General features: G+C 39.5%; 1 protein-coding gene across 10 annotated transcripts in view; it reads left to right on the top strand.

Annotated features, from left to right (window-relative positions):
• The window catches only part of THRAP3 (thyroid hormone receptor associated protein 3), an 81,438-nt gene that overhangs the window by 40,042 nt on the left and 14,661 nt on the right, over window positions 1-26,735 (top strand). For 5 of the 10 annotated variants that reach the window (XM_043505886.1, XM_038377316.2, XM_038377329.1 and 2 more), the window contains 3 exons: window positions 18,726-18,887; window positions 22,633-23,538; window positions 25,307-26,047. In XM_043505886.1, coding sequence (XP_043361821.1) covers window positions 18,751-18,887; window positions 22,633-23,538; window positions 25,307-26,047 — 1,784 coding nt within the window. In that variant the 5' untranslated portion in view covers window positions 18,726-18,750. Of the gene's footprint in view, window positions 1-965; window positions 1,124-1,244; window positions 1,486-3,487; window positions 4,039-18,725; window positions 18,888-22,632; window positions 23,539-25,306; window positions 26,048-26,735 lie in introns of all 10 variants that reach the window. The other 5 variants (XM_043505888.1, XM_043505884.1, XM_043505882.1 and 2 more) reach the window with 5 other exon arrangements.

Below are 26,735 nucleotides of genomic sequence, written 5' to 3'. Positions count from 1 at the left end.
TTAGGCAATTTCCATGATTTCTCTCTGCCTCCCTCTTTAATCTGTAAAATGGGAATATTAACCCTTGTCCTCCATTGTAAAGCACTTTGAAATATATAGATGTACTTAGTATTACTTTCATCATTATTATTAAATTAGTATGTTTAACATTTTCCAAATTAGCCATTTTTTAGCAGATGGCTACCCTAATTTTTGTTCTAGTTTTTAATAAAGTACAGAAATAGCTATCTGTGGTCTGCAGAAAGCTTGCCCACAGCTTTTCTTCCACAGTAACCTTGAGACCTCATGTTCAGTCACAGTAGGATTGACTCTGGCCTTCATCCTTCTGTGATAGATTCACTGAGTTTCATTCACTTAACTATGCGGCAACACTGGGACAAGGCCTTAGAAAACAAGTTTTGCTGCTGCTTCTTCATGGGTATTCAAGACCCTATGGCATTTTTGTGAGAACAAGGTTTTGTTTCATAGCTCTTGTCCCTGTTTCACTCTTGTGTACCCTGCAGAGCTCTGCTTGTCTCCCTTCCATCTCTGAGATAGCAACATTTTAGTGGCGCTGTACTAAATGTATATAGCTTTTAGTGCGTCAGGATCCTTTGCAATGTCAATGAAAATAGTATTAGACCTGCACACAGCACTGTGACCAGATTATGTTTTCCTGCTCTCCAAATACATTTCTTGTGCAAGCAAGAGCCCCCAGTGTGTGCTCTTGTTCAATGTGTGAAATGAAGTTGAGCTTGATACGTGGAACTTTGCTGTTAGGATGGAGACAAAAGCAAGTGCTATAGTGTTTTACTATTTATGTGAGAAGCCAAATTCTGAGAGTCCGCTCCAGTTCTGAGCACCAAGTGAAATTTCCATAGTTCCGGAAAACTCTATCTTAATTTTCCATATAAAGCCTTCGCAGGAGAGAGCTTTGAAAAGAGAGTTTATTCCAACAGCAGATTGTTGCCATCTGAATTTCACAGTACCGAGAATTTCTGGATGCAGCTCACGATTTTCAAAAAAGATGACCTTGCGTTGCCCTTAGTTTAGCAGTACTTACAGCACCCAGTGAAAAGCAGGCTTTAGCTGATGGCTTTTTCATATCTTCTGCAGAATAGCAAGGACTACACAGAACAAAAAGGTAAAATAACCTTGCCTAAATACAAGTTAATTTAAATGCATTTTACCCACATTTTGTGTGTATACATACACTAATGCTTTGATATGGTAGCTGTACACATTTTGCTTTCAATTATTTGCAGAAGTGTCTTAATATGGAAATAGATGAATCAGATGCAGTAATTGAACTCAACAACTAAGCTTGATGTTAGTCCCTGGAAAGCCAGTGACTAAGTAAGGCTGGATTGATTATCCTGAACTCAGTGATGCAAAGACATATCTGAAATATTTCCTTCTAAGTGCTGCTGCTTGCAAGCATTTACATGGAACCCAAAAGGAATGACTTTTGGAGATACTGCTACTCCACTCTCACTTGGCCCCTGGGTAAGTCCATAAATGTGTTCTTATTTTATTTTCCATTTATGCAGGAAGTACCTAGTTCAGATTTTTTGCCTGACAGAGAGAGAACAAGAATTCTTTTCAACACGTCAAGCAAATAATATTTGGATCAGATCCAAGGAACTTCTGCAAAAAAAGACAAAGCAGTGCAATGCTACATAGAATAAAAATTTTACTTGAAGTTTTAAAAGATAGGTAAATGGCTTGTTTCTGGGGGTTTTCTTTATTTGTAATCTGTGGTAATTTAGAGGGGAGTACCTTTTCTGTGGCGTGTACCTTAAAATCAGGAAATTACAGCAGTTTTGTTAATTTAGCAGCGCTGTCTAGTTTTTAGCAAGATTACTTGATTTTTAAAATTGTGCTACTAGAAATGCATCATCTTTCATTTAGGAACTTCTCATTTTCCCTGTGCCACTAGCTAAAAGAGAGAACACCTTTCATCAGCACTGCAAAGTGCAGGGAAGCACTGCCAGAACTTGACCATGCTGCATTTTTGTTTGAGCCTTGGCCTTCTAGTGTGGAATTTCTCAGCCATCTTTATCAGAATGTTTGTATTTAGTAAAATACAGCATCAGTGTTTCACCTTTAAAACCATGACTCTGTAACCATCACAAGAAAAAACTGACTTCTTTCCTTATTCAGGTGACAGAGCAATCAAAGGCATCTAGTAGCCTGTATATCTTAGTTTCTGTAGTTAAGGGGGAGACCAAATGGATAGATGTGACAGGGAATCTGCGTTGCATCTGCTTGATTTATAGGGGTGCTTGGCTTGTGGATAAAAGAACTCTGGTTTCAAATGTTTAACATCCTTAACCTTGCTACAGAATATTTAGCCAAAATTACTAAAAACTCCTAACTCTCTTCAGACACATGTTTTTACACTTGAGAACTATAGTTAACTTGGAGTGAGCACATTTTATTGAGGTCTAACAACTGTAGATGCTATAGAAATATGCAAACTACAAGACGGTCAAATTTGTCAACAAGTACATGATGTAGTCTAAGAAATGTTCTCATTTGAAGCATTGAGGATCCAGCGGCTGTAGACCATCTTAATCAGGCTAGATGCCGTCAAGGAGAGCGATATGTTGGTGGTAGCAGCTAGTTCTTTGGAGTGCTTCTGTTCTCCACCAGTATCTGCTCCATTTTGCCCAAGTTTAGCTTCAGCCACCTGTTCTTCACCTAGTTGCTGATCTTGTTCAGCTATCACAGTGCATTGTAGATGGTGCTGACTGCATTTGAGGTAGAGCAAGCTGATGTCCACATATTTATGTTCATCTGAGCATATTTCCGCTAACTCCTTCTACATCTCTAAGGTGGAACAGCAGCGTTCTGTGATCAACAGGATCAAATACCACATAGTATAACAGAACATGCTGCTACTAATACTTAAGTACTTAGAGAATGTGAAGTACTTATGAACCAACTAGACTAATAAGCTGGCTAGTTCCTGTTAGCTAATTATTCTGATTCTTTTAGCAGTGTCAGATTCATTATTTTGTATCTTCACTGTGGAAGAAACTGTTGTGTTTTAAACCACTGAAATAGGAATTAATTTACTAAACTAACTAAAAAGACAAAGCAGTTTTTATTCCAGGTTGATTTACTGGTTGCTGTTCATACAGCACCTTAAGGGTGTGTGGTACGTTAGAAACCAGTAAGCTAAGGTTCCTGTACCAAACATCTTCCTACAATAATCAGCACTGATTATCAGAAATGATTATATAATCAGAAATGAAATGTCAAAAAGTTCATGGTATATAATTTTATTTTAATAAAGATTTGTTCTAAGATTTGCACAGTATGGCAGTAGTATTTTAACTCATTAATATTTCAACTGGGCTGTGGATTATTGAGGTTGCCCAGCATGTGGATGTAAAGCCTCTGTTCCTATTTGTTTTCTTCTATTGAAATAGTTACAGTCCATCAGTAGAACTGCCTTAAAGTTTGACTCTGAAGATAGCTTTGGACTGTATCCTGTTCCTAGATATTGGACTCACTAAATCATCATTTGGAAAGATTATTTCAACACTTAACAGCTTTAACACAAGGTTGCAGACTGGTTTCCAGACAGAACCCGCAGCTTTGGTTGAAAATTGGCTGTCAAACCGGCTCCCTCTCTATGAAAACGGTTCCAAGTGCACACACAAGTCATGCTCCGGCCTTGCTCTCTGCAACAGCTCAGGCAGGATCACCAAAACTTTTTTCTGCTGCCGGATGAGACCTACTTTGCAATGGAGGAAAATAGTCCTGGCCCTTTAAATGTGGAAGGGGGCGGAGGTTGAAGTGTCAGTCAGGACTGAAAGCAGGAAGGAAACGTGACCTCTCGCAGGCTTATTACTAAAGAGGAGCCTCCATAGCTCTTTTTGCAATGTGCAACAGGCTTCTGCTACACTCTCTCCACTCGCAGGGCCAGGCACGTTTTCATTTTCTGCCCACTTCCAGAGCTGCTGTCCTCAATCAGCCGTGTCATGCATTGTGCATATGTTTCCTTTAGGTGGATTCCCCCCTATCCAATCAAGAAGTCCAAATAATAAGGTAAGTGTGCAGCTGGGGCCACTTTCTTAGTTAATCCCTCTCTTCCATTTAACTCTTTCCATTAGAACCAGAGTAATCTTCAGGAGTCTTGTGTCACAGTAACTAAATTCTTTTGAAATGTTGCCTCCATCAAGCATCTGAGAATTTATTTCAAGTTTCTGCAAGGAATGGGAGAGAGAGAATTATTTATATTCTTAGGATTTTTGTATTATAAAGTTCAGAGGCAATCTCAGTAAATAAATCATTTAACTCCTTTAGGACAGAACTCTAGGTTGAGCTGTTCCAAGCTTACAAATGCAATGTTACCATGGTGAGATGACAGGAGTCTGCCTTGCTCTTCTGTTTTAACCCTTTGAGTCCAGAGGCTGTTTAAAAAGAGCTATATCTAGGAGCCAGCTCACTTGCTAGGAATGAGTTCTGTTTTCTACTTTTATTGCGTGCAGTTACATTGACGTTCAAAGAAGCAACCAAAACAGATTTACAGGGAGAAGAGTTTTTGGCACTTTAACCAAATAAAAGAACGACTAATTAGTAAAGTCTACCAAAGTAGACTCATGGTGATGACCAAAAAAAAAAAAAAAACCCTAAAAATATTTAGTTTGATGAAACAAACAATATTCAACTTTTTTAAGATCCTGTTTTGTGATCTTCTCAAGTCACTTTATGATCTTCTGCATGAAAGAGAAGCATACACTTTCAACTGTTCGGAGATTTTAAATGTAACATCTTCCTATTCTAAGCATGGTTGTGTTCCTATACCTAATCCTGGAATGAGGGAGAATAGGATAGTGTTTTCTCCAAGTGGTCAGTAGTAGTCTGAGGAGCTGATAGTGTTTTCAGACCCTCTAAAACCTGGTTTTGTGCTGGGTAAAAAGTAGTCTTTGTTACCAGGACTTCATTAAGGCTGGCTCCCTCGTGTGTGAGTCTAGCATGTTGTAGATTGGGGTAGTCAATTATTTTTTGTCAAGATCCAAATTTTTTGGTCAAGGTATAGTCAAGGTTCAGACTCCAGAGAAAATAATTTTAAAACATAATACTAAATAAAAAGATTTGGGGATTCTTTGAAAATCTGGTGGTCCACATTTGACCCACAGTTGCCTATTTATTACCCTTGTTGTAGATATTAAAATTTAAAGTGAATTTTAAAAATGGAGGAGAAAGAAAAATAGATTCAAGTCCTTATTAACGGAAAGAGCTTTGAAAATGTATAGTGTTAAGAAGTGCAGAGTATTATCCTTATTCTTCAAGGACCATTCTAGGTAGAGGCTTGGAGTAATTTGTCAAACTTTTCTTTTTACTTCTGTAAGCTTTGTTTACTGAGTCAAAATAGACTACAAAGTAATTTAACCCAATTGGAACAATCTGCATGTATGTGAGAGTGGATGTTGGAGTGAATTTTAGCAATTGCTTTGAAGTGAACCCTGGACTTTAAGGGTGCTTATTGCAGCTAATATAATCCAGAAAAAGGGATGCCAGAAATTACTATTCTTCCATCCCACTCCAGCATGTAAAACCTTAAAGAGAATTTCACAAGTAGAGGGAGTATCAGCCCTTCTATTCTTCTGGCTTTTCTATAGGGCCCTCAGACATCAACTTGAAATGAATTTCTTCCTGCTTTCTACCTTCATGCTTGCAGTTGAGCTTCCATGTTAATATTTTGTCACTTGCATTGTAAATGTTCAGGAATCTCTGCCTCATTGCATCTTAGATAATGTCTATGGAGGGCACGTCCAACTTGCACATTTTGTATTAAATTAGTGAAATGATATCAGATGATAAAACACCTTGTCTTTGCAACTATTCTGACATTAAGAAGGTATCCTATAAAATACATCTGGAGGATGCAGTTTTCTTCAGAGACCCAGCTTTAACCGTCAGATTACAATTTGAACTATTGCATAACTTCCACTTTTGTGGAAGGCAATAAATTCATCATGGCTAGGACACAAAATGTATTCATGGCACAGTTTTTAAAATAGTGTAACAGATATATTGAGTTGATTATAATTTTAATAGTGGATACACTGGGAGTGTGTTTTTGTTTAAATTTTCCATTGTTATGGGATTGTAAAAATGTAATTACGGTGTTACCGGGCTGATATGATAAATATCTAAAATGCAGAAATTGGACACATCAGGTGTTGCCTCCAAGAGAGATTGGGGGAAAATCTCTTATAGAATGTCAGTTTTCTGAGTCTGAATGGTAAGCTCTTTCTTTGGCTAGTTGTCAGTTCCTTTATTGCATAGTGCAGTATGCTTGCACTTGAGACAGTTATGTTACCAGCCATTTTCACGTGTGTTCTGATCAGTTTTTAACTGTTTCATTTACTCTGTAGAAGTGGCATATATTACTTGAGACTTTCTGAAATTATTGCAGTATTGACTATTGGGATGAGAGCTTTTGTAAAGGCCTTGCATTCTACTGGTGCTAATCCTCTTCAACAGTTAATTTCATTGAAATATTCCTACTACTATAAAATATTTTATAAATATATTTTACAGATATTTATACACTTAATTATAGTTCTTGGAAATACTGTACTGTAAGTTAATGGAAAACAGTCCTGAGGTTGCTAAAAATGACCCATAAGTAGGGTAACCTCTTTGGAGAACTCATGGCTTGTCTGTGCTTGAAATGCTACAGTGGTGTAGGTGCTACCTAAGCCAATGGGAGGGCTTTTTCCATCAACATAGGTACTCCACTTCCCCAAGAGGCAGTGGCTAGGTCGGAGGAAGAATTCTTCCATCAACCTATCGTGCTCTTTACACCAGGAGTTAGGTTGGTTTAACTAAGCCACTTGGGTATTGATTGTTCACATCCCTGAACGATGTGGGTCAACCTAACTTTTTAGTGCAGACCAGGCCATAGCTTCTTAGTTTTGTTATATGAACACCACTAAAGTTTTAATTGTTCAAGGTGCAACATGGACCATCTTTTGTGGCCTTTAATATCTTTTTAAGCCTGTGACTGTTTAATTCCTTCCATTATTATATTTTACTTACATCCTTCATTTCCACTGTATTTTGAGTTTGGCCCTTTAATCTTTGGTCCACATTTGGCTAATGGCCATTTGAAAAGCTGCCAGTGTCTCAAAGTAATTATTTTATAAAGATTTTTTTCTTTTAATTTTTATGTAAAAACTGTCCTTTCACAAGTATTCTGTCATTGAAAAGTGGCTGTCATTTGGGGCTTTCCTACTTTGCTGATAATGCTTCTCATCTGTGATCTGTTACTGCTGTATTTTTCAGAATCCAGAGTAGAAAACATATTTCCATATGCCTTACAGTATGGAATATTATAACTATTGTCAATAGATTTGCCATTACCAGTTTTTCTTGGAAGGGGGAGGCAGAGCATGTCATTTTTAAAATGAAAAAAATAAAGTAACTTTTCTCTCTTGGTAACTTCATCTGTTGTTCTTGGGCGTGACCCACTTTCTATAGTGCTGATTCTGTGACTGCCATCATGCTGTTCCTGAAAAAGGTGTTGGTGACCGTGGTTGATGGAGTATCCCACATACTTTGGACTCAGAGAAAGCAACTGGAAATGAATACATTTCAAGTCAATCCACTGGAATTCACTTAAAATGGACACAAGCAGCAGATAGAACTATTTCTTCTCTGCTGATTAAAAATAGAAGTATTTAGCTTATATAAATAGCAGTTGAAGAAAAAATAAGGTTTTAGCTATGTAGTTCCTTTTTTTCTTTCTGGTCTCATACAGCAAGTTTTAGTATTTTAACCAGATCCACAAAAAGGTTACTGAACCTTGTGTTAACTTGACCAATTTTCCATATTCAGTTAACATTACTCTTAACTTTAAACTATTTGCCTTTTTCCCACTGCCCAGAAGTAGTAATATAGTGCACACATTTAAGGTGTATTACTGAGGAGCCCAGTTTATAAATCAGTTTCCTATGCACAAAAGTTTTAAATGCACTGTTTTATGTCATAACATCTTTTCTCACAATTTTTAGGTATTTAGATGGTAGTTTTTAAGCATCTTAATTTCTTGTACTACAAGGACAACTTGTGATCTCGCACGTTAAAATATATATAGTCGTATCTCACATGTTACTTTGCTGCAATGTACGTTCTTCTCCCCGTGGTATAATGAAAAATAAGACTGAACAAATTATGACTAAATATTTGTTTTTTAAACACCCAGTTGAATAATCAGTTTGAAAAAAAGACACTCTCCATGCTTGTTTTCTGATCTGAAAAATTTAGAGCCATTGAACTATAAAAATAAACACCCATTTTTTCATGTTTTGTGTGTGTGTTGTGTCTTCCTACTGTATTTTCCACTGCATGCATCTAATGAAGTGGGTTTTAGCCCACAAAAGCTTATGCCCAAATAAATTTGTTAGTCTCTAGGGTGCCACAAGTACTCCTCGTTCTTTTTGCTGATACAGACTAACACAGCTACCACTCTGCAACCAGATCATAACTTGTTAGTCCTTCCAGAAAGAGGCGATTGCCTAATAGCATCAGTCTGTATATGCTGTAAAGTCACGGTGTTATTGTCCTTTGCCACCCTAGTGCAAAAAGAAAGAACTCAGTTACATCCCAAAGCTGCTATTAATCTTTGTTCCATTTGCCTAAGAAGAGCAGATTTTTCAGGGAGTCCCAAGACTATAAACAGATTCTTTCACCAGGGCTTTGTTTTTGTATTGCGAGTTTTCAAAGCCAAAGTAGGTTCAAAGACACAAAAGCCAATTCTGCAAATTGTGAATTTTTCTTGCAGCAGCTCTAATGAATATTTAACTGGCTGCTAATGATAGATGGGAAGGAGACTTAATTATTTGGATATTTTTGTAGAAGGTTCAGTTCTTGCATGCTTAATGGCATGTAATGGTTGTCCTTTTGTTAATAGCTTTTGGGTATTTTTTTTAGCCCTGGCAAAATACTTTTCAGTCTAGTTTTATGTTTGTTTACAGCACTGAGTAAAATGTTTTCAAAACATAATTTGTAACAGAACATCTTTAAACTGCTTAACATTTGCTATAAGGCACATAACAAGAGGTTTTTCTTTCAGAATTTTAGTTTTGGGGTTAAGAACCTCTGATTTCTTTTTTCCTCACCATTCCTATTCATTTTAATATTTTCTGCATAAACACCATGTCTGAAAGAGCCTTTGGATTGTACATCAGTGTGCTGTTGTATTTTAAACTGCAACCAAGTACTGATTAGTAAGTACTTTGGTATTAGAGTAGCAGCTGTGTTAGTCTGTATTCGCAAAAAGAAAAGGAGTACTTGTGGCACCTTAGAGAATAACAAATTTATTTGCGCATAAGCTTTCGTGAGCTACAGCTTAACGACCCTGTTTAAGTATGATGCAGTAATAGTCTACTTCTAGGGTGTGGCTTGTCTTGTTCTAAGGATGTATTGATAAATTGCTCATACTCAGTTATATGAAACATTGCTAGTTCAGATGGTTATGAAGAAAATTACTGAAAATAAATGTGGATGTGAAACTTATTTAAAAAAAAGTTAAACACAGGCCAAGGAATACGGATTTATAAAACTTTTCAGATGGTTTTCATCAATGAAAACCTATTACTGAATACCATGAGCACTGGCAACATATCACAGTAGAGCAGTATAACAAAGAGAGTGACTCCTTACGCATTAATGGATGTACTTTCAATTAAGATGTCTATTTGATGACCTTGGGAGGCAGGTATTTGAATTTTTTTAGGTAATGTTTTGGATGGCAGTTTTAATCTTACTGAGTCAACATAATTTAGTTGTGTAGTGATGTAATTTTTACTGTCTTCCAAAACACACATTTTCATGTCCCAAATTCATGAGGGTTTAGAGCTAGGTTTTGTATGTTACTGATATAGGGCATTGGGCATTAAAACTGAATATTAAATAACATGGCGGTTTTATTTTTTCTAGTTGGGTAATATTTTAACATATGATTTGAGGGACAAACATTTCTTCACAAATGTAAACATATATAATTTAATGGTGGCAGCTGACTAAATACATTTGTAGAAGAGACTGCATGCATACATTTTAAGTAATACAATGATCCATTATTGTAATTAAGGATTGGCATGTTGTGCTTTCATATTTTATAGCTAAAGCAATTAATGGAGCATGGTAGGGAGCTTTTCCTCTGACAAGATCAGGTTACGCTACGATTATTTCCATATGTTTTTACCATAAATGAAGTAAGCAGGTGATGCCAGCCTGTCCTGAGATCCAGCTTGAATATCTATGGGCCAACACAGAGTTTAGAAAGAGATCATCTTAAAATGTTACTGGTAACACTTATAAAGAAATTCCAAGTGATTACATTACTTTTTATATTGAAATTACAGAGACAGCTGCTACTGTCCATGAGAGGTTTTGCTTGAGGAAATTGATCCTATAATCTGTTCCTTGTATCTCTATTTACTTTTCCAGTATTTTCCATCCCTGTATCCCAACCAGTCTGTCAGTACTTTTCTGGTATGTATATTTCTAGATGTGCCAGATGAGGAATCTGGATTTAAGTCTGCATCTGTCACTTTCCAAAATGGACAGAAAAGCTTATTGTTTAAAGCTGACTCTGTTTCAGATGGACATGTCAGGAAGGGAAAAACTCCTTTTTCAAAATGCAAAATCTTTCTAGTTATAAATGTAGTGTGTTGTATCCCTGCTGTTACTCTAGACAAATGAAGATGCAATGTAAAGAATTTTTTAAGTCGGCAGTAAGCGGTTACAACACATTTTGCAAACTTCGAGCCGTTTTTTGCCCTGGAATATGCACATGCATTTCCCATTGGAACCAGGGGGTCTGAATTGCAGATATCAGAAGATAGAATTTGGCACTAATATTTACAGCAGTCGATTGAATTATGTAATCTCCCCTAGGCAGAGGAAATTAGGAGAACAGATCGAGTAGTCACAAAAAGAATCTAAGATAACAGAAGTCAAGAAATCTGGATTCTTCGAGTGCTGTCCCTGTGAGCGCTCCATTTCAGGTGACTGTGCATCCCAGCGCCATTGATCGAAGATCTTCGGTAGCAGTGCCTGGTCGGGACGCACATGCTCAGCTGCTGTCTCGTGATCTCGTTAGTCTGCCTGAGCGCGCACATCCTGCGCCCCCCCTCAGTTCCTTCTCAACCATCCTCGGCTGAAGACGGGACTCGGGGCAGTGCTGATCCTCTTCCCTGGTCTCTGAAGGAAACAATTATGAAGAATATAGAAAGAGTGAGTTAGTAACATCCTAGTTGTTTCCCTTCCCTTAGAATAGTTACTTAGTTTAAAAAACAAACAGAAACCCCTTTTTTTTCCTCAAGCTTGTCTTCTGTGGAGACACTCTCCCCCTGCACTCCAAGTTCAATAATGCCAGGGGCTTCAGGATTTAAGAAATGGTGCTTCCTGTCAGGACTCTATGCCAAGGTCCAATGGACACTCACATTATGTGAAGTGCCACGGCGAGACACACGTCCCTGCTAAGTGTGTCCATTGCACGAGTCTCAAAACCAGGGCTCGTCGTGACAGGGACCTGTGGCTGAAAATGCTTTTCAAGCAGAAATCTCTGCAGCCGCCTCTGGAGACAGGCACTGTCAAACCCTCTCCCTGGCCAGGTCCGAATCAATTGGGAGCATGGTTTCACCCTCTCAGGCAGAGAGGCAAGAAGCCCAACTGTCTCTAAGCAGAGACTTTCACAAGGGTGAAGGGTCTCCTGCGAGACCCTTACCCTCAGTGCTGTCAGCACCGAAGGCAGGCGCCTCGGACCGTTCCACCACCTCAGTCATGGCTCTCACAGAGCACAGAGGCAGGGACCTGACTTCCCATGCAGGGAAGATCTCCTTGGCACTTGTCGCTTCGGCACCAAAAATAGACCCGTTATGGACAGCGTGGTCTACCCCGGTGCTGACAAGAACGTCGGCACCGAGCCTGCCTGCCACTCACATAGCAGTTCATTCCCTTGAATAGGCAAGACCTGAATTACTAATGTTTAATAATAATTTTAAAAAAAAAGCAGAATATGTATTTTACAATAAGCTTTAGGTTATGTATCCTAAAGAAACAAAGAGAACAATTTTGTGTGTCTGTGTGTAGGCAGGTCACCTTTTATGGAAGCAGTGCAGGCTTAATGGTAGAGGGTTTTGTAACTGATTGGGGACTACAGAATACAACCAGGTAGTTTAAAAAACAAAAACAAAAACAAAAAAAAAAACAACAACCATAATTCACATTACCTAGTGTCTGAAACCGACCTGCCTATGGCATTTTGAAGAAGTGAGTATAATAGATCAGGGTCTAAAATAAAGGGAAAGTTAGTAGCAAATCATCTTTCTAATACTCTGATTTAAATTAAGGTCATGTTTCCTTAAAATACCAGTGACAGTCTCAGAAGCTGCCCCTCTTTTTGCTGTAAAGGGCTTTGCATCCTAAATTTCATGTAAGAATTAGTTAACATGGAGGAGTCCTGCCTCACTGTCTCAGATTGCCAGATGTCTAAAGCATGTGTGGGTGTGTCTCACTGTATTGTGATTGACACAAAATGCAGGATTATAAAAGATATCTCATTTTTCCAGTTGGTAAAACTGGGGATTCTTCCTGCTAAGCCTGTGGAAAAGATGTAAATAAAACACCTTAATCTGGAAGGTGCATATCGTCCAGATATGCATGTAGGTGTATAGAGTGGTTTTTTTATTGTTTTAATGTTTAATTCTTCTGCAGCCTTATTCTTATTTTATGAATTCTAAGTGACATGTTCCAAAACATCCAAACACACACACCCATTTCAAATGAAGAATCAGCACTATCATAAGGAATGTATAATGAATACATATATTTTGCCACTGTACTCTCATTAGCTTCTACGTGCACCAGTTTCACATTTATAATAAGGAAACTGCATGAGTGATCAAACGGCGCTTGTGTTTTCTTTGCTGCCGTCTGTATCCAAATCTTAATGTTTTAAGTTGCTGGGGGGGGGGGGGGATGACAGCTGATTCCTGATGTAGGGAATTTCCTGATATGGATTTGTTTGAGTGGCAAACAATATATCATGGAGAGAATGTTGTCAGACTTGTTTTATGAATGCAAATATTTTCCAGTGTTTCCCCAGAAACCTGACTGGTTGTTTCTTGCTTGTTTGTTCTCTTAGGCTCCTGCTCTAAAACCTCTTAATACATCAGAATTCTAAAGTAGGGTGTGGAAGGCTAGTGGGAAAAGAATTGAGGAAAACTGAAGAGGCAGGAGTTTGTGTTGAAACGGATCCAAAATTTCTGCTCACGTTTCAGGCAGAAGTTGCATTACACATCCCATTTTGGTACCTTTTTCCAGTTGTGCTTCCATTAAAGTTCTGCTTCTTAATGGGGTCTGCATTCCTCCAGTTGAGAATCAATGTCATGTTACATGCTAAATAATTTGGTGCTGGTTCTATTACCCCAGTGAAGTTCAGGGCTTGATGAATTGAATACCATCTTGCTTCCTTGCTAAAACTGGGAGCATTTGTTCTTTTCAGTTTTGCTCTGTCATTTGGAGGTAAACCTTAATTGCTTTATGCCAAGCACTAATGTAGAATACTTAGGGCCTGTCTACACTGGCACTTTACAGCGCTGGAACTTGTTCGCTCAGGGGTGTGGAACCCCCCCCCCCCCCCCCGAATGCTGCAAGTTTCAGCGCTGTAAAGTGCCAGTGTAGACAGTGCACCAGCGCTGGGAGCTATTCCTCTCGTGGAGGTGGTGGGTTGTTTGTTTGGGTTTTTTTGTTGTTGTTGTGTTTTTTTGTTTTTTGTTTTTTTTTAAAAGGGTGCTAGGAGACCTCTGTCCCAACGCTATGCTGCAGCTACACAAGCCACGTTAAAGCGCTGCCAGTGAAGACCCCTTAGAAATCGAAATACATTAGCATTTAACCCTTGTTTCACCCCAGTAAGTGCTATCTTGGAATGAATAAAGAGAGTTTACGCTGAGGAACAGCACTTTCTTCCTTTCCTGCAGTAACTGAGAGGCTGGAGCATTTTCACTTTGAGTGGGAAAGTTTGTTGAAGCCAGTAGCAGTTGAAAGTTGGTGGATTCTTTACAGCACTATAGAATTTGAGTTCTAAAGATTTGCTTTATCGCTGGACAAAGTGAGGAATGAGACTTACTGCTGCTGCTTTGGAGCTATTAGGTAGAAATGGCAGTAGAGCTTTTGTGACCCTGACTGTGGTATGCTGTAATTATTTCTAGTACTTTTTGGAAAGGAGTACGCAAGGGAGGGTATTTATAACCTGCATGATTAGACTTCTTAAGATCTATATCTGGGCCCTGAAAAATGCGTACCAAGACTTTGTGGTTTAATTAGATACTAATAAAGAAGAATAGTTCATCAGTTTTAAATACAAAATATCACATCTGAATTTTACTTGGTTTATTTGTTCCAAATTTTTAATAAATTTCCTGAAATTACTCTTCTGATCTAAGAAGTTTTATATCTGTTGGCTAAAATATAGGTAACTCTTGAGGAAGGACCCAATAATGAAGAGCCATTGGAAAACCACAGCAAGACTACCCAACAAATTTTACATCAACATGTGGTTTTCCAATGGCTCTTCATTATTGGTTCCTTCCTCAAGAGTTGTATGTCTGCTAGGGATTGGGTAGTGGTATAAATTAAACAATTGTGTAGGCATTAAGGTCTCTTTCAAAGAGGTTGGTCTGGCTTTTCTTGGGTATATTCTTGAAATTAGCACAGGTAAATTCACTTTTTTTAATAAAGTGTCTGTATAATCTAATGGTTCTCTCAAGTCCTTTAATGCTTTGGGATAGTCTTCTTCATTGTCAGTACTTGAAACACTGGATGAATACTGAGAAGAACTGCAGCACGATTCATCAGTGAGTGTTGTACTCTTGTAACTGATTGTAGAACTGCATGAACCACACTTGGAGCAGTGGGGTTTGTAAGATGTCCAAACTTCACTTCATGGTTGAATAGATCTACATGTAAAGGAGTGGAGTACTTGTGGCACCTTAGAAACTAACAAATTTATTTGAGCATAAGCTTTCGTGAGCTATAGCTCACTTCATCGGATGCATTTGGTGGAAAATACAGAGGGGAGATGTGTATATACACACACAGAGAACATGAAACAATGGGTTTTATCATACACACTGTAAGGAGAGTGATCAGATCACTTAAGATGAACCATCACCAGCAGCAGGGGGGGAGGGAGGAAAACCTTTCATGGTGACAAGCAAGGTAGGCTATTTCCAGCAGTTAACAAGAACATCTGAGGAACAGTGGGGGGGTGGGTGTGGGGTGGGGGGGAGAAATAACATGGGGAAATAGTTTTACTTTGTGTAATGACTCATCCATTCCCAGTCTCTATTCAAGCCTAAGTTAATTGTATCCAGTTTGCAAATTAATTCCAATTCCTCAGTCTCTCGTTGGAGTCTGTTTTTGAAGTTTTTTTGTTGAAGAATAGCCACCCTAAGGTCTGTAATGGAGTGACCAGAGAGATTGAAGTGTTCTCCAATTGGTTTTTGAATGTTATAATTCTTGACGTCTGATCTATGTCCATTCATTCTTTTACGTAGAGACTGTCCAGTTTGGCCAATGTACATGGCAGAGGGGCATTGCTGGCACATGATGGCATATATCACATTGGTAGATGCGCAGGTGAACGAGCCTCTGATAGTGTGGCTGATGTGATTAGGCCCTATGATGGCGTCCCCTGAATAGATATGTGGACAGAGTTGGCAACGGGCTTTGTTGCAAGGATAGGTTCCTGGGTTAGTGGTTCTCTTGTGTGGTGTGTGGTTGCTGGTGAGTATTTGCTTCAGGTTGGGGGGCTGTCTGTAAGCAAGGACTGGCCTGTCTCCCAAGATCTGTGAGAGTGATGGCTCGTCCTTCAGGATGGGTTGTAGATCCTTGATGATGCGTTGGAGAGGTTTTAGTTGGGAGCTGAAGGGGATGGCTAGTGGCGTTCTGTTATTTTCTTTGTTGGGCCTGTCCTGTTGTAGGTGACTTTTGGGTACTCTTCTGGCTCTGTCAATCTGTTTCTTCACTTCAGCAGGTGGGTATTGTAGTTGTAGGAATGCATGATAGAGATCTTGTAGGTGTTTGTCTCTGTCTGAGGGGTTGGAGCAAATGCGGTTATATCGTAGAGCTTGGCTGTAGACAATGGATCGTGTGGTATGATCTGGATGAAAGCTAGAGGCGTGTAGGTAGGAATAGCGGTCAATAGGTTTCCGATATAGGGTGGTGTTTGTGACCATCACTTATTAGCACCGTAGTGTCCAGGAAGTGGATCTCTTGTGTGGACTGGTCCAGGCTGAGGTTGATGGTGGGATGGAAATTGTTGAAATCATGGTGGAATTCCTCAAGAGCTTCTTTTCCATGGGTCCAGATGATGAAGATGTCATCAATGTAGCGCAAGTAGAATAGAGGCATTAGGGGACGAGAGCTGAGGAAGCGTTGTTCTAAGTCAGCCATAAAAATGTTGGCATACTGTGGGGCCATGCGGGTACCCATCGCAGTGCCGCTGATTTGAAGGTATACATTGTCCCCAAATGTGAAATAGTTATGGGTGAGGACAAAGTCACAAAATTCAGCCACCAGGTTAGCCGTGACATTATCGGGGATACTGTTCCTGACAGCTTGTAGTCCATCTTTGTGTGGAATGTTGGTGTAGAGGCTTCTACATCCATAGTGGCCAGGATGGTGTTTTTAGGAAGATCACCAATGGACTGTAGTTTCCTCAGGAAGTCAGTGGTGTCTCGAAGATAGCTGGGAGTGCTGGTAACGTAGGGCCTGAGGAGGGAGTCTACATAGCCAGACAGTCCTGCTGTCAGGGTGCCAATGCCTGAGAAGATGGGGCGTCCAGGATTTCCAGGTTTATGGATCTAGGGTAGCAGATAGAATATCCCAGGTTGGGGTTCTAGGGGTGTGTCTGTGTGGATTTGTTCTTTTGCTTTTTCAGGGAGTTTCTTGAGCAAATGCTGCAGTTTCTTTTGGTAACTCTCAGTGGGATCAGAGGGTAATGGCTTGTAGAAAGTGGTGCTGGAGAGCTGCCTAGTAGCCTCTTGTTCATATTCCGACCTATTCATGATGATGACAGCACCTCCTTTGTCAGCCTTTATGATTATGATGTCAGAGTTGTTTCTGAGGCTGTGGATGGCATTGTGTTCTGCACGGCTGAGGTTATGGGGCAAGTGATGCTGCTTTTCCACAATTTCAGCTCGTGCACGTCGGCGGAAGCAGTCTATGTAGAAGTCCAGTCTGTTGTTTTGACCTTCAGGAGGAGTCCACCCAGAATCCTTCTTTTTGTAGTGTTGGTAGGAAGGTCTCTGTGGGTTAGTATGTTGTTCAGAGGTGTGTTGGAAATATTCCTTGAGTCGGAGACGTCGAAAATAGGATTCTAGGTCACCACAGAACTGTATCATGTTCGTGGGGGTGGAGGGGCAAAAGGAGAGGCCCCGAGATAGGACAGATTCTTCTGCTGGGTTAAGAGTATAGTTGGATAGATTAACAATATTTGCTGGGTAGGTTACGGGAACCACTGTTGTGGCCCCTTGTGGCATGTAGTAGTTTAGATAGCTTAGTGTCCTTTTTCTTTTGTAGAGAAGCAAAGTGTGTGTTGTAAATGGCTTGTCTAGTTTTTGTAAAGTCCAGTCACGAGGAAGTTTGTGTGGAAGGTTGGTTCTTTATGAGAGTATCCAGTTTTGAGAGCTCATTCTTAATCTTTCCCTGTTTGCTGTAGAGGATGTTGATCAGGTGGTTCCGTAGTTTCTTTGAGAGTGTGTGGCACAAGCTGTCAGCATAGTCTGTGTGGTATGTAGATTGTAATGGATTTTTTACCTTCAGTCCTTTTGGTATGATGTCCATCTGTTTGCATTTGGAGAGGAAGATGATGTCTGTCTGTATCTGTGCGAGTTTTTTCATGAAGTTGACAGATTTCCACTCTATACGGCTAAATTCAGTGCCTTGCATAATGACAGGTTTCAGAGTAGCAGCCGTGTTAGTCTGTATTCGCAAAAAGAAAAGGAGTACTTGTGGCACCTTAGAGACTAACAAATTTATTTGAGCATAAGCTTTCGTGAGCTACAGCTCACTTCATCAGATGCATTTGGTGGAAAATACAGAGGGGAGATTTATATACACACACAGAGAACGTGAAACAATGGGTTTTATCATACACACTGTAAGGAGAGTGATCACTTAAGATGAGCCATCACCAGCAGCAGGGGGGGAGGGAGGAAAACCTTTCATGGTGACAAGCAAGGTAGGCTATTTCCAGCAGCTATGTAAAGGAGTGAAATTAGGATATCGTGGAGGATGATTATTTTACTGATGGCATCTTACTCTTCTTTTCCTTTCGAAAATGTAAAGCAGAAGAAAGCTTTATGGAAAACCTTAGCTATTTTGCTTCTTTTTTTTTTTAAACAGACACCAGAATTATTGGTAGTGACGGGTGAAATTAACTCACTTATCTGGAGCAAAAGGATGCTTGAAAAAGCAGAGGCCTCCTTCTGCTTCCTGTTTCTGTGCTACATTGCTCCTTTTTTAAAAAAATTTGCACTCCAGAGTTTTTCTTTTTGCAAAGAGGAATTAAAAGGTTTCATGATTCAGCAGCAACTGTATGAGTCTCTGGAACTATCAAAACTGCCAGAGAGAGAACTAACTGCTAACCAAGCAGTTAGAACTATTCATTGACTTTGTTTTTTATTTTCCTTCCCCCATATATCAACCAGGTGTAACTGAAAGGAGCTTTCAAAGATGTCGAAAACTAACAAATCAAAATCTGGATCCCGCTCGTCTCGTTCAAGATCTGGATCGAGATCACGCTCCCGATCCTTCTCCAAATCCCGTTCACGCTCCCGTTCTGTCTCGCGATCAAGAAAACGCAGGCTCAGGTAATGCATGTGGCTTGATTGCACCCTTTGATTTCAAAGAGTTTTTCTTCTCCCTCTGTCCTGCTCAGCTGGTGGCTGTACTAACAAGCCCTCCTGTGAAAACCCTTTTGTTAGATTCTAGAGTAGTTTAAGTGTTCTGTGTCTTGGGTTACTGATTTTGTTTGCTCTCTGTTCTGTCTTTCAATATGCTATTGATAGTGTGTCCTACAACAGGCGTGTCTTGCATTCTTCTGCACTCTTTAGTAATTGCTGGTCATTTTAATGTAACATTCCTGTCTGTTTCTTATATAATAGATATAGTTCCTCAGAATACTGTGAGGTTAGTGAAGGAATGTTGACCCAGACTAAATGGAGGAAAGGATGCATTTTATTTTGTTATGCAGTAGATAACATCTGTACTTAAGGCTTCATTTTAAACCTCTTAACAGACCTAAGTTGTTCTTGATCAATTTTTTTGTAAATTATTCACTTCAATGATTTAAGGAGCTGAAATCAGAGAGGGTTGCCATTTTTGGCATCATTTCTTGTCAGAACTGACAAATGGGAAAGACAACTGAGAGATTCCACAGCAAAACATGCTCCTTTTTATTTGTTAGTTTCACTGTTCTCTTCTTCTCTGTCTCCCCCCTCCTCTCCCCCCCCCCACTTTATTGATAACAGCTTTAAAAAAGGTCTTTCGGAAGAGTCATGATTTCTTAGAGTTGAGTTCAGGAGGGTCTCTTCCAGAGTGTCAGTCTAAGCCTCTGATGGGAAAGGGTGTGTGTGGGTGGGTGGGGAGATGTTCCAGCATGAGGGGAGTCAATAATAGAATTTTGCAATGGTAACTATGGGCAGATCATGTAAATTAGTTAATCTCACTGCTGAGATCTATGGTGAGAAATCCTCAGTGTGCATGATAGTTGCTGCATCTCTGAATTACTTCTGACTGGACCAATTTAAGACTAAATAAAAAGAAAGCATGGATTTCCATCACCCAATATCCTATGTGACTAGCTAAGGCTTTTATATCTTGCAAGGCCACCACCATTTGGTAATGATCTTCACTTAAAAAAACAAAACAAAAGACCCCTCTATTCCAGTTGGGCTATATGTTATGATGTTCATCTGCTTTTTCTTGAATCTTAAATGCATCGTTAAGATTCTGAACATTGCTAGGCTTGTAAACATATGCAACTGTTAATTATTAAAAGGGATTTTTTAAGATGCAGAAACATAATAAAAATACAGTCGAAAAGAGGAGAAGGCCAGGACAAAACCAAAGCAGAGATGGAGACTCAAGTGGAACTGAGTTCTTTTGCAGGGAAGCTGAAGTATTAGAAAGGGTGTGCAGTATAGGTTTGGAGGATCTGGCCAGCATCGAAGTAACTATGATAAATGGAAATCCAGATGCATTAAATCGAACAGGGCAAATCTCTCTTGTCTTGTGTTGCTGCTGAAACAACTTGGGGGGTGTTAATAAATTGTTAAAAGAGAATTGGAATGGAGAGGGTTAATATAGACAAGTCATCTTATTGCAAGGCTTTCACATACTCACTGAGGTAGGTATAGTGCAATATCTTAGCGAGGAGAGACTAGAAAATTATTCTGTGTTTCAGAAAAAAAAAATTGGGGACATCATTTTGCTTTCCATGTTCCTTGGTGGTTTGACTTGTATTCTGTGCTCTTTCTGCATGTTTGCTTCTGGTTAGTCTTGTGTACTTAACTTTTGTTTGTAGGGTGAAATATGTTACTGTTTCTTTTCATTTTTGACCATTGTAAAAAGAGTGGAATTGCCAGAACTTGAGAACAATGATTATTAAATTAACTGTCTAGCCATGCAGTCCAAAAGACTTCAAAAATAATTATCACTGCTGGCACATGTATATTGTATTTTGCATACTGCATCCTTTTTAAATGATTTCTTGTGAACAGTCTCTGCAGATTTTGGAGTGAGATTTTCATGTTCCATGCCTCAATAAAATGACACAATGGATTTTGGAAGCAGCATGCAACAGGTCCCTCACTAATAATTGGTAACAAATGCAGTAGGCGCCTGGGGACGGGAGCATGTGAATTCTGCTTAGTGCTTTCAGAGAACTTCTCTTAATCAGTTCATTTTCACTGTCTGCATCTGCATGTGTCTTTCCTTCTTTCTTGTGTTGATACTGTTTTCAAATGAGAAAGTATCTAAGGTAAGTTGCACTGTTTTCTTGTTTTGAATAAAGGAGCACAAATTCTATCAGGAGATGATTAAGCAATTTATATTGACACAGATTTACACCAGATGTTACTACAGCTGTAACATAAGCCATTGCCTGTTAAACATTAATGTATTTGATAATTGGAGAAAGGAGAATCTCATTTTAACCCAATTAAAAAGTGAGAATTGACTTTAAGCTTTAGAAACTTCAGTGGCAAAGTGTTATGTACCGTTTACTAATATTTTGGGGAGAGATGTAGAAGCTGATGCCTGTCAGGATAAGATACCTAAATACTGTTACTGCCAGAGTTAGTCAACTCTTTAGATAACTGGAACTTTATTAATACAGTAAGAAAAGTGTTTTAATGTTTGCAGTAAATATCCATCATCATAAGCAGTGAGTGAAATTTGCTGCAGGGATTTTTAACCCTGTGTAGTGTTGGAGTTTTCTTCATATTTTACAAGAATATAGTTGCTAATACCCTCCCCTGTCAGTACAATTTTGCACTTGTCCAATATTCATAAAGTACATTAACCTGATTAATCCTGAGCCATGATACTACTTTTAAAACTGCAACTACTGCAGTTTTTTAAATACTTGATAAAACTAAGGGGTATCCAATTGTATTGGAAAAACACCTTATCAGCACTTGCATATCCCTGAAATGTTGTGTTCTTTAAATCTGTAACCCCAGATATGAACACTCCCATTTAGTCCTAAATTCCGTTCTCTTCCTTCTTCCACTCATAACCTGCATGCTTATATCTACCCCTTGAAAAGCAAGCTGACGTGTTGATAAACAGTGCCATCATGTGGCATCGGGCTAGGGATACGTTAAATGCCTTCGGCAATCTTTTCTTGATGCTCTGTCTTTATTTTACTTGATGGAGATCAAGATTAAGAACGGCAGCAATTCATGTATGGTTTGAGATTAGAAATATAGAGAAGTCAGTCCTTGGTTTTTCTCTTCAGTGCTACCATTTTCACTTACAAGTTTTGAAGTTCATTTAATTTCTCTGGCAAGGAAAGGGTTTTCCTCTTAAAATCCTGTTTAAATTAAAATCATATGAGATATTTAGGGGCTGCAAAGAAGGAAGAGTTCAATTTGTTACAAGAGACAGCGCTAGCCTTATGGGGTAGAAATGCATTCCCACCCTGCCGGAGACTAAGGATTAGAGATAGCCTTGGCACTCTTTGAACTGTGAAGACTGGACATTTGAGAGACATGCCACTTGGATTTCTGAAGGTGGGTACCAGTCACATTAGTCAGAGGACAGTCAGAACAAATGTATCCTTATCATGGTCTCAGCCGTGATTCTAAGGAGGTTGATCTCCTGTCCAGCTGTAGTTCAGATGTCATGAAATTACTGCCAGGGATTGTATGTGGATGGGGCAACAGTGTTCACTGAGAGAAAAGGTGTAGTGTTCACATGAGCAAAGGAAAAATCACTTAAGGGACTCTGACCCCTACATAAAACCAGTAAAATAACATTTAAAACTCTTTTCAAACAGAAGGCTGCATTGAGAGAGAGAGAGGTTTCCAAATACTGTTTTTTCTTTTTTAGTTCTAGGTCCCGTTCAAGATCATATTCTCCGTCTCACAACAGAGAAAGGAACCACCCAAGAGTGTATCAGAGTCGGGATTTCAGAGGTCATAACAGAGGGTATAGGAGACCATATTATTTCCGTGGACGGAACCGAGGATTTTATCCATGGGGCCAATATAACCGAGGAGGCTATGGAAATTACAGGTCAAATTGGCAAAATTATCGCCAAGCCTACAGCCCTCGTAGGGGGCGTTCCCGCTCTCGATCGCCAAAGAGAAGGTCTCCATCACCAAGATCAAGAAGCCATTCTAGAAACTCTGATAAGTCATCTTCTGATAGGTCAAGGAGGTCTTCATCTTCCCGGTCTTCCTCGAACCACAGCCGAGTTGAGTCTTCCAAGCGTAGGTCCATAAAGGAAAAAAAATCCTCTTCCAAGGACACCCGGGCATCACAGGCTGCAGGAGATAATCAAGGTGATGATTCGAAGGATCCGCTGTTTTCGGGAGGAGCTGCTCAAGATGTCAAAGTGTCTGAAGGGTCAAAGCCATGGCAAGACATGAGCACTTACAGCACAGGTTCAGTGTCAAGAGCATCTGCCGTGCCTGAGCTTAGCCCAAGAGAGCGCAGTCCTGCGCTAAAAAGCCCTCTCCAGTCTGTTGTGGTGAGGCGCCGTTCTCCTCGGCCAAGTCCATTGCAGAAACCCAGTCCTCCTCTGTCAAACCCCTCACAGCTGGGGTCTGTTTTACAAAGCAGTGCCTCATTTCAGACAGGCTCACATCAGGGTCCATTTGACCATGGTTCATCAGGATTGAGCCCAACGAGGAAGAGTCCTGTGTGTAAAAGTCCCACGACAATCGGTTCAATTTATGGTGCCTCGCAGAAGGAGGAAGCAGCAGTTCCTGGTGGGGCAGCCTTCTCAAAGAGGCAAGTTGTGTGTTTTTCCTTTGTGTTCAATTCACGTGCCAGGTACTCTGGGGTGGGGGAATTGAGGAGGTGTGTGTAACTCTCATTGAGTGGTAGGCCTGATTCTACATTATAAGAAGTAGTTCTCTCGTTTTGTTTTCTTAACATCATAACTTTGTTAGTGTTGTAAAGATGACATAGATATCTCAGAATTCCCTTTAAAACTTGAAGGTTATTTTTATAAATTTTTTAAGTGCTCAAGGAGCTTTCCAGAAATTTTATTTTTTTTTATTAGTCAAAAATTGTCACATTCCTGAATCACTACATATAACATATATATTTGTGGTTGTATATTCCCTAGTTCACATATGGTTAATTACTTACTTTGGGGCATTTCTCAATTTTAAATGGATGTTGGAGCATCAAAAATTTGGTTGGTGCTGCTGATGCCAGACTTGCTGATTTTGGGGGAAGAGGTGCTGATGCATCTAAAACCTTCACTTGCAGAAGGCTTGTTTGCTTGCTTTTGGGCACTGTCAAGTTTAACAGACAAAATATTGATTCCCTCTTGAAATCTATCCCAGAGTGGGTAGGCTTGTGGCTCTTGGACTCCAGCAAATATTATAGGCTTGCAAAGGGAAAAATGTTGTTTAAAAAACTTAAACACACAACTTACTGTTAATCCTAATAGAAACAAGCCAATACAAACACTGTGAGAGCCACGGTGCATATGCATTGGGATAAATTTTATGTATGATTGGAATCAGGAAAAAAAAGATCTTCAGTATAGGAGTATCTTTCTAATATGGTCCTGTCAGGAGCCCCAAGCCCCTGACAAGTGTCTCTGTAATTAATTTCATTTTAAAGGACCTACTCACTCGAAAAGTACTGTTGTGTTCTCAAATGCTCGTTAATCATTTTCATTTCTGTCTGTTAATTTAAGATTATTTGGAGCAAGTTCTATTAATTATCAAAGACCTCTGATGATGATAGCAGAACTAGGTCTTGCTCCACTCTTGACTTTTAAAATAGTGTGTTGAGGTGCTTTAGACTTAACCCACCACTATCCCATTGAAATATGTTCTGATAATCTTTCACCAGCATGTGTTAAACTTTAAATTGGTTTGGGGGATTGTCATTCCCAGTTCTAGAATAAAGTGTCTGTCCTCCCAAGAGAAGAAATCTTTTTCCCATTAACCTTTTTATTTTTGCTTTTATTTGTGTTTACAGTATATGAAATGTTTAGCTTTCCTAGGAAACTTGCATCCAAAATGTGACGTAGCTTTTGAGGCATTTATTTCCAGTGTGTTGTTTAAAGCAGAACAGTCCAAGTTGAAAGTTTTGATGTGTTAATTCTTCTGAACCAGGTTTGTAAGTGACTAAACAGATTGGGTAAGACCTTAATATTTTCCTTAGAAAATATAGGTAAGTTGGTTCTCTTTTTATTTGCTCAAGAAGAGCTTTTGCTGTTCCACTTTGCTCTTGAACCTCACATCATCCATTTTGCATACCCATCTTCCAGCATGTTTGCTGAATATATTAAGACCACATTCATGTCTTCTAAAGTAAAAATTTGAGTAGCTTTACATTTTACCTTATTTATCAGGGACCAGAGAGAGACTTCTGTATGTTTTTATGTCTTGGAATTTTTAAGACTTGTTTGCTTGCTTTGAATTTAAGGAATTAAAGACTCTTGTCTATACTTTAATAAGAGAATTGCTTAAATGTGTGTGTGTGTGTGTGTGTGTGTGTGTGTGTGTGTGTGTGTGTGTGTTTGTTTTTTAAATAGGTATTTGGAAGAACAGAAGACTGAGAATGGGAAAGACAAGGAACAGAAACTAACAAATGTTGAAAAGGAAAAAATGAAAGAGAAGGGAGGCTTCTCTGAATTGGGTTTAGGAGATGGCAAGATGAAATCAGACCTGTACACCTCCAAAACTGACCCTGAAAAGCCTTATCGCAGTAGCCAGTCTCCTAAACGCTATAAGTTTCGAGATGACTTTGAGAAGCTGAAGATGGCAGAGTTCCACAAGGAAGGTCATTATGGCAAAGAGGAGATGGATGAACAGGATAAGAAAGACAAGGCAAAGGGCCGAAAGGATTCGGAGTTTGATGATGAGCCCAAATTCATGTCTAAAGTGGTAGCAACTTCCAGCAAAAATCAGGATGAGGATAGGCCAGGTAAATGGGAAGGCATAGTGTTTTTACCATCTGCAAAGGAGAAGCAAAGGAAAGCTGAGGAAATGGAGGAGGATCCCTATTCTGAAAGATCTAAAAAGGAAGACAAGCTAGCATCCAAGAGAGCAGAAGCTGGTCACAGGGGGTTTGTTCCTGAAAAGAATTTTAGAGTAACTGCTTACAAAGCAAGTCAGGAAAAAAGTACATCACCACCTCTGAGAAAGGCCTCCGAGAGTCGGGAGAAGCCAGGAACCAGAGGAGATGGTTTAGCCACTGGCAAATCCTCCTTTTCCATTACCCGGGAGGCCCAGGTCAATGTCCGAATGGATTCCTTTGATGAAGATCTTGCACGGTAAGGATTTGCCTTTAAGTTAAATCTAGGTAGTGGCTTCACTAGCCTGTTTCCCCCCTGCCCCCCAACCCCTTGTGGATCTCTCTCAAACATAAGCAGGTTAAATAAAGAATATTGTACAATCAGCTACCAACACGTCATTTGTCACATAGAGCACATGAATCTCTAAATGTTAACACGCCAGTATGACTCTCCTATGTGGAAGGTGAATGATGTTGTTCCCATTTTGCAGATGGAGAAAATGAAGCATAAAGCTTAAGTGACTTTCCCTGAGCTACCCAGGAAGTCAGTGCAAAGAGACTAGTTTAGAACTTGGGAGATTCTGGATCCCAGTCCTTCATTCAAACCACACCATTCCGTGTTCAAAAGTAATCAAATTCTGCTCTCCACTGTCCAGAGCTACTCAGAATGTTGCAATGTCAGCATTACAGCTTAAAAAATGTATGTTTGCAAGGCACTTTGTTCTCTTCTCAATGTATAGTAACATAGCTAGTGAAATCCCCTTAGAAGCCCCAAAAGCCACTTAAAATTTTCTGTAAGGCTTTGGTGCTTCAGGAGACCACTAGGGGAAGCTCAATAAAGTTAGTTCTACTAAAGGGAAGAGCTACTAGTCAATAAATAAAAAGAAAAGGAGTACTTGTGGCACCTTAGAGACTAGCAAATTTATTTGAGCATAAGCTTTCATGAG

Source organism: Dermochelys coriacea, chromosome 19 (genome assembly GCF_009764565.3).
Source record: "Dermochelys coriacea isolate rDerCor1 chromosome 19, rDerCor1.pri.v4, whole genome shotgun sequence".
NCBI lineage: Eukaryota > Metazoa > Chordata > Testudines > Dermochelyidae > Dermochelys > Dermochelys coriacea.
This window is presented reverse-complemented; position numbering and strand designations above follow the sequence as displayed.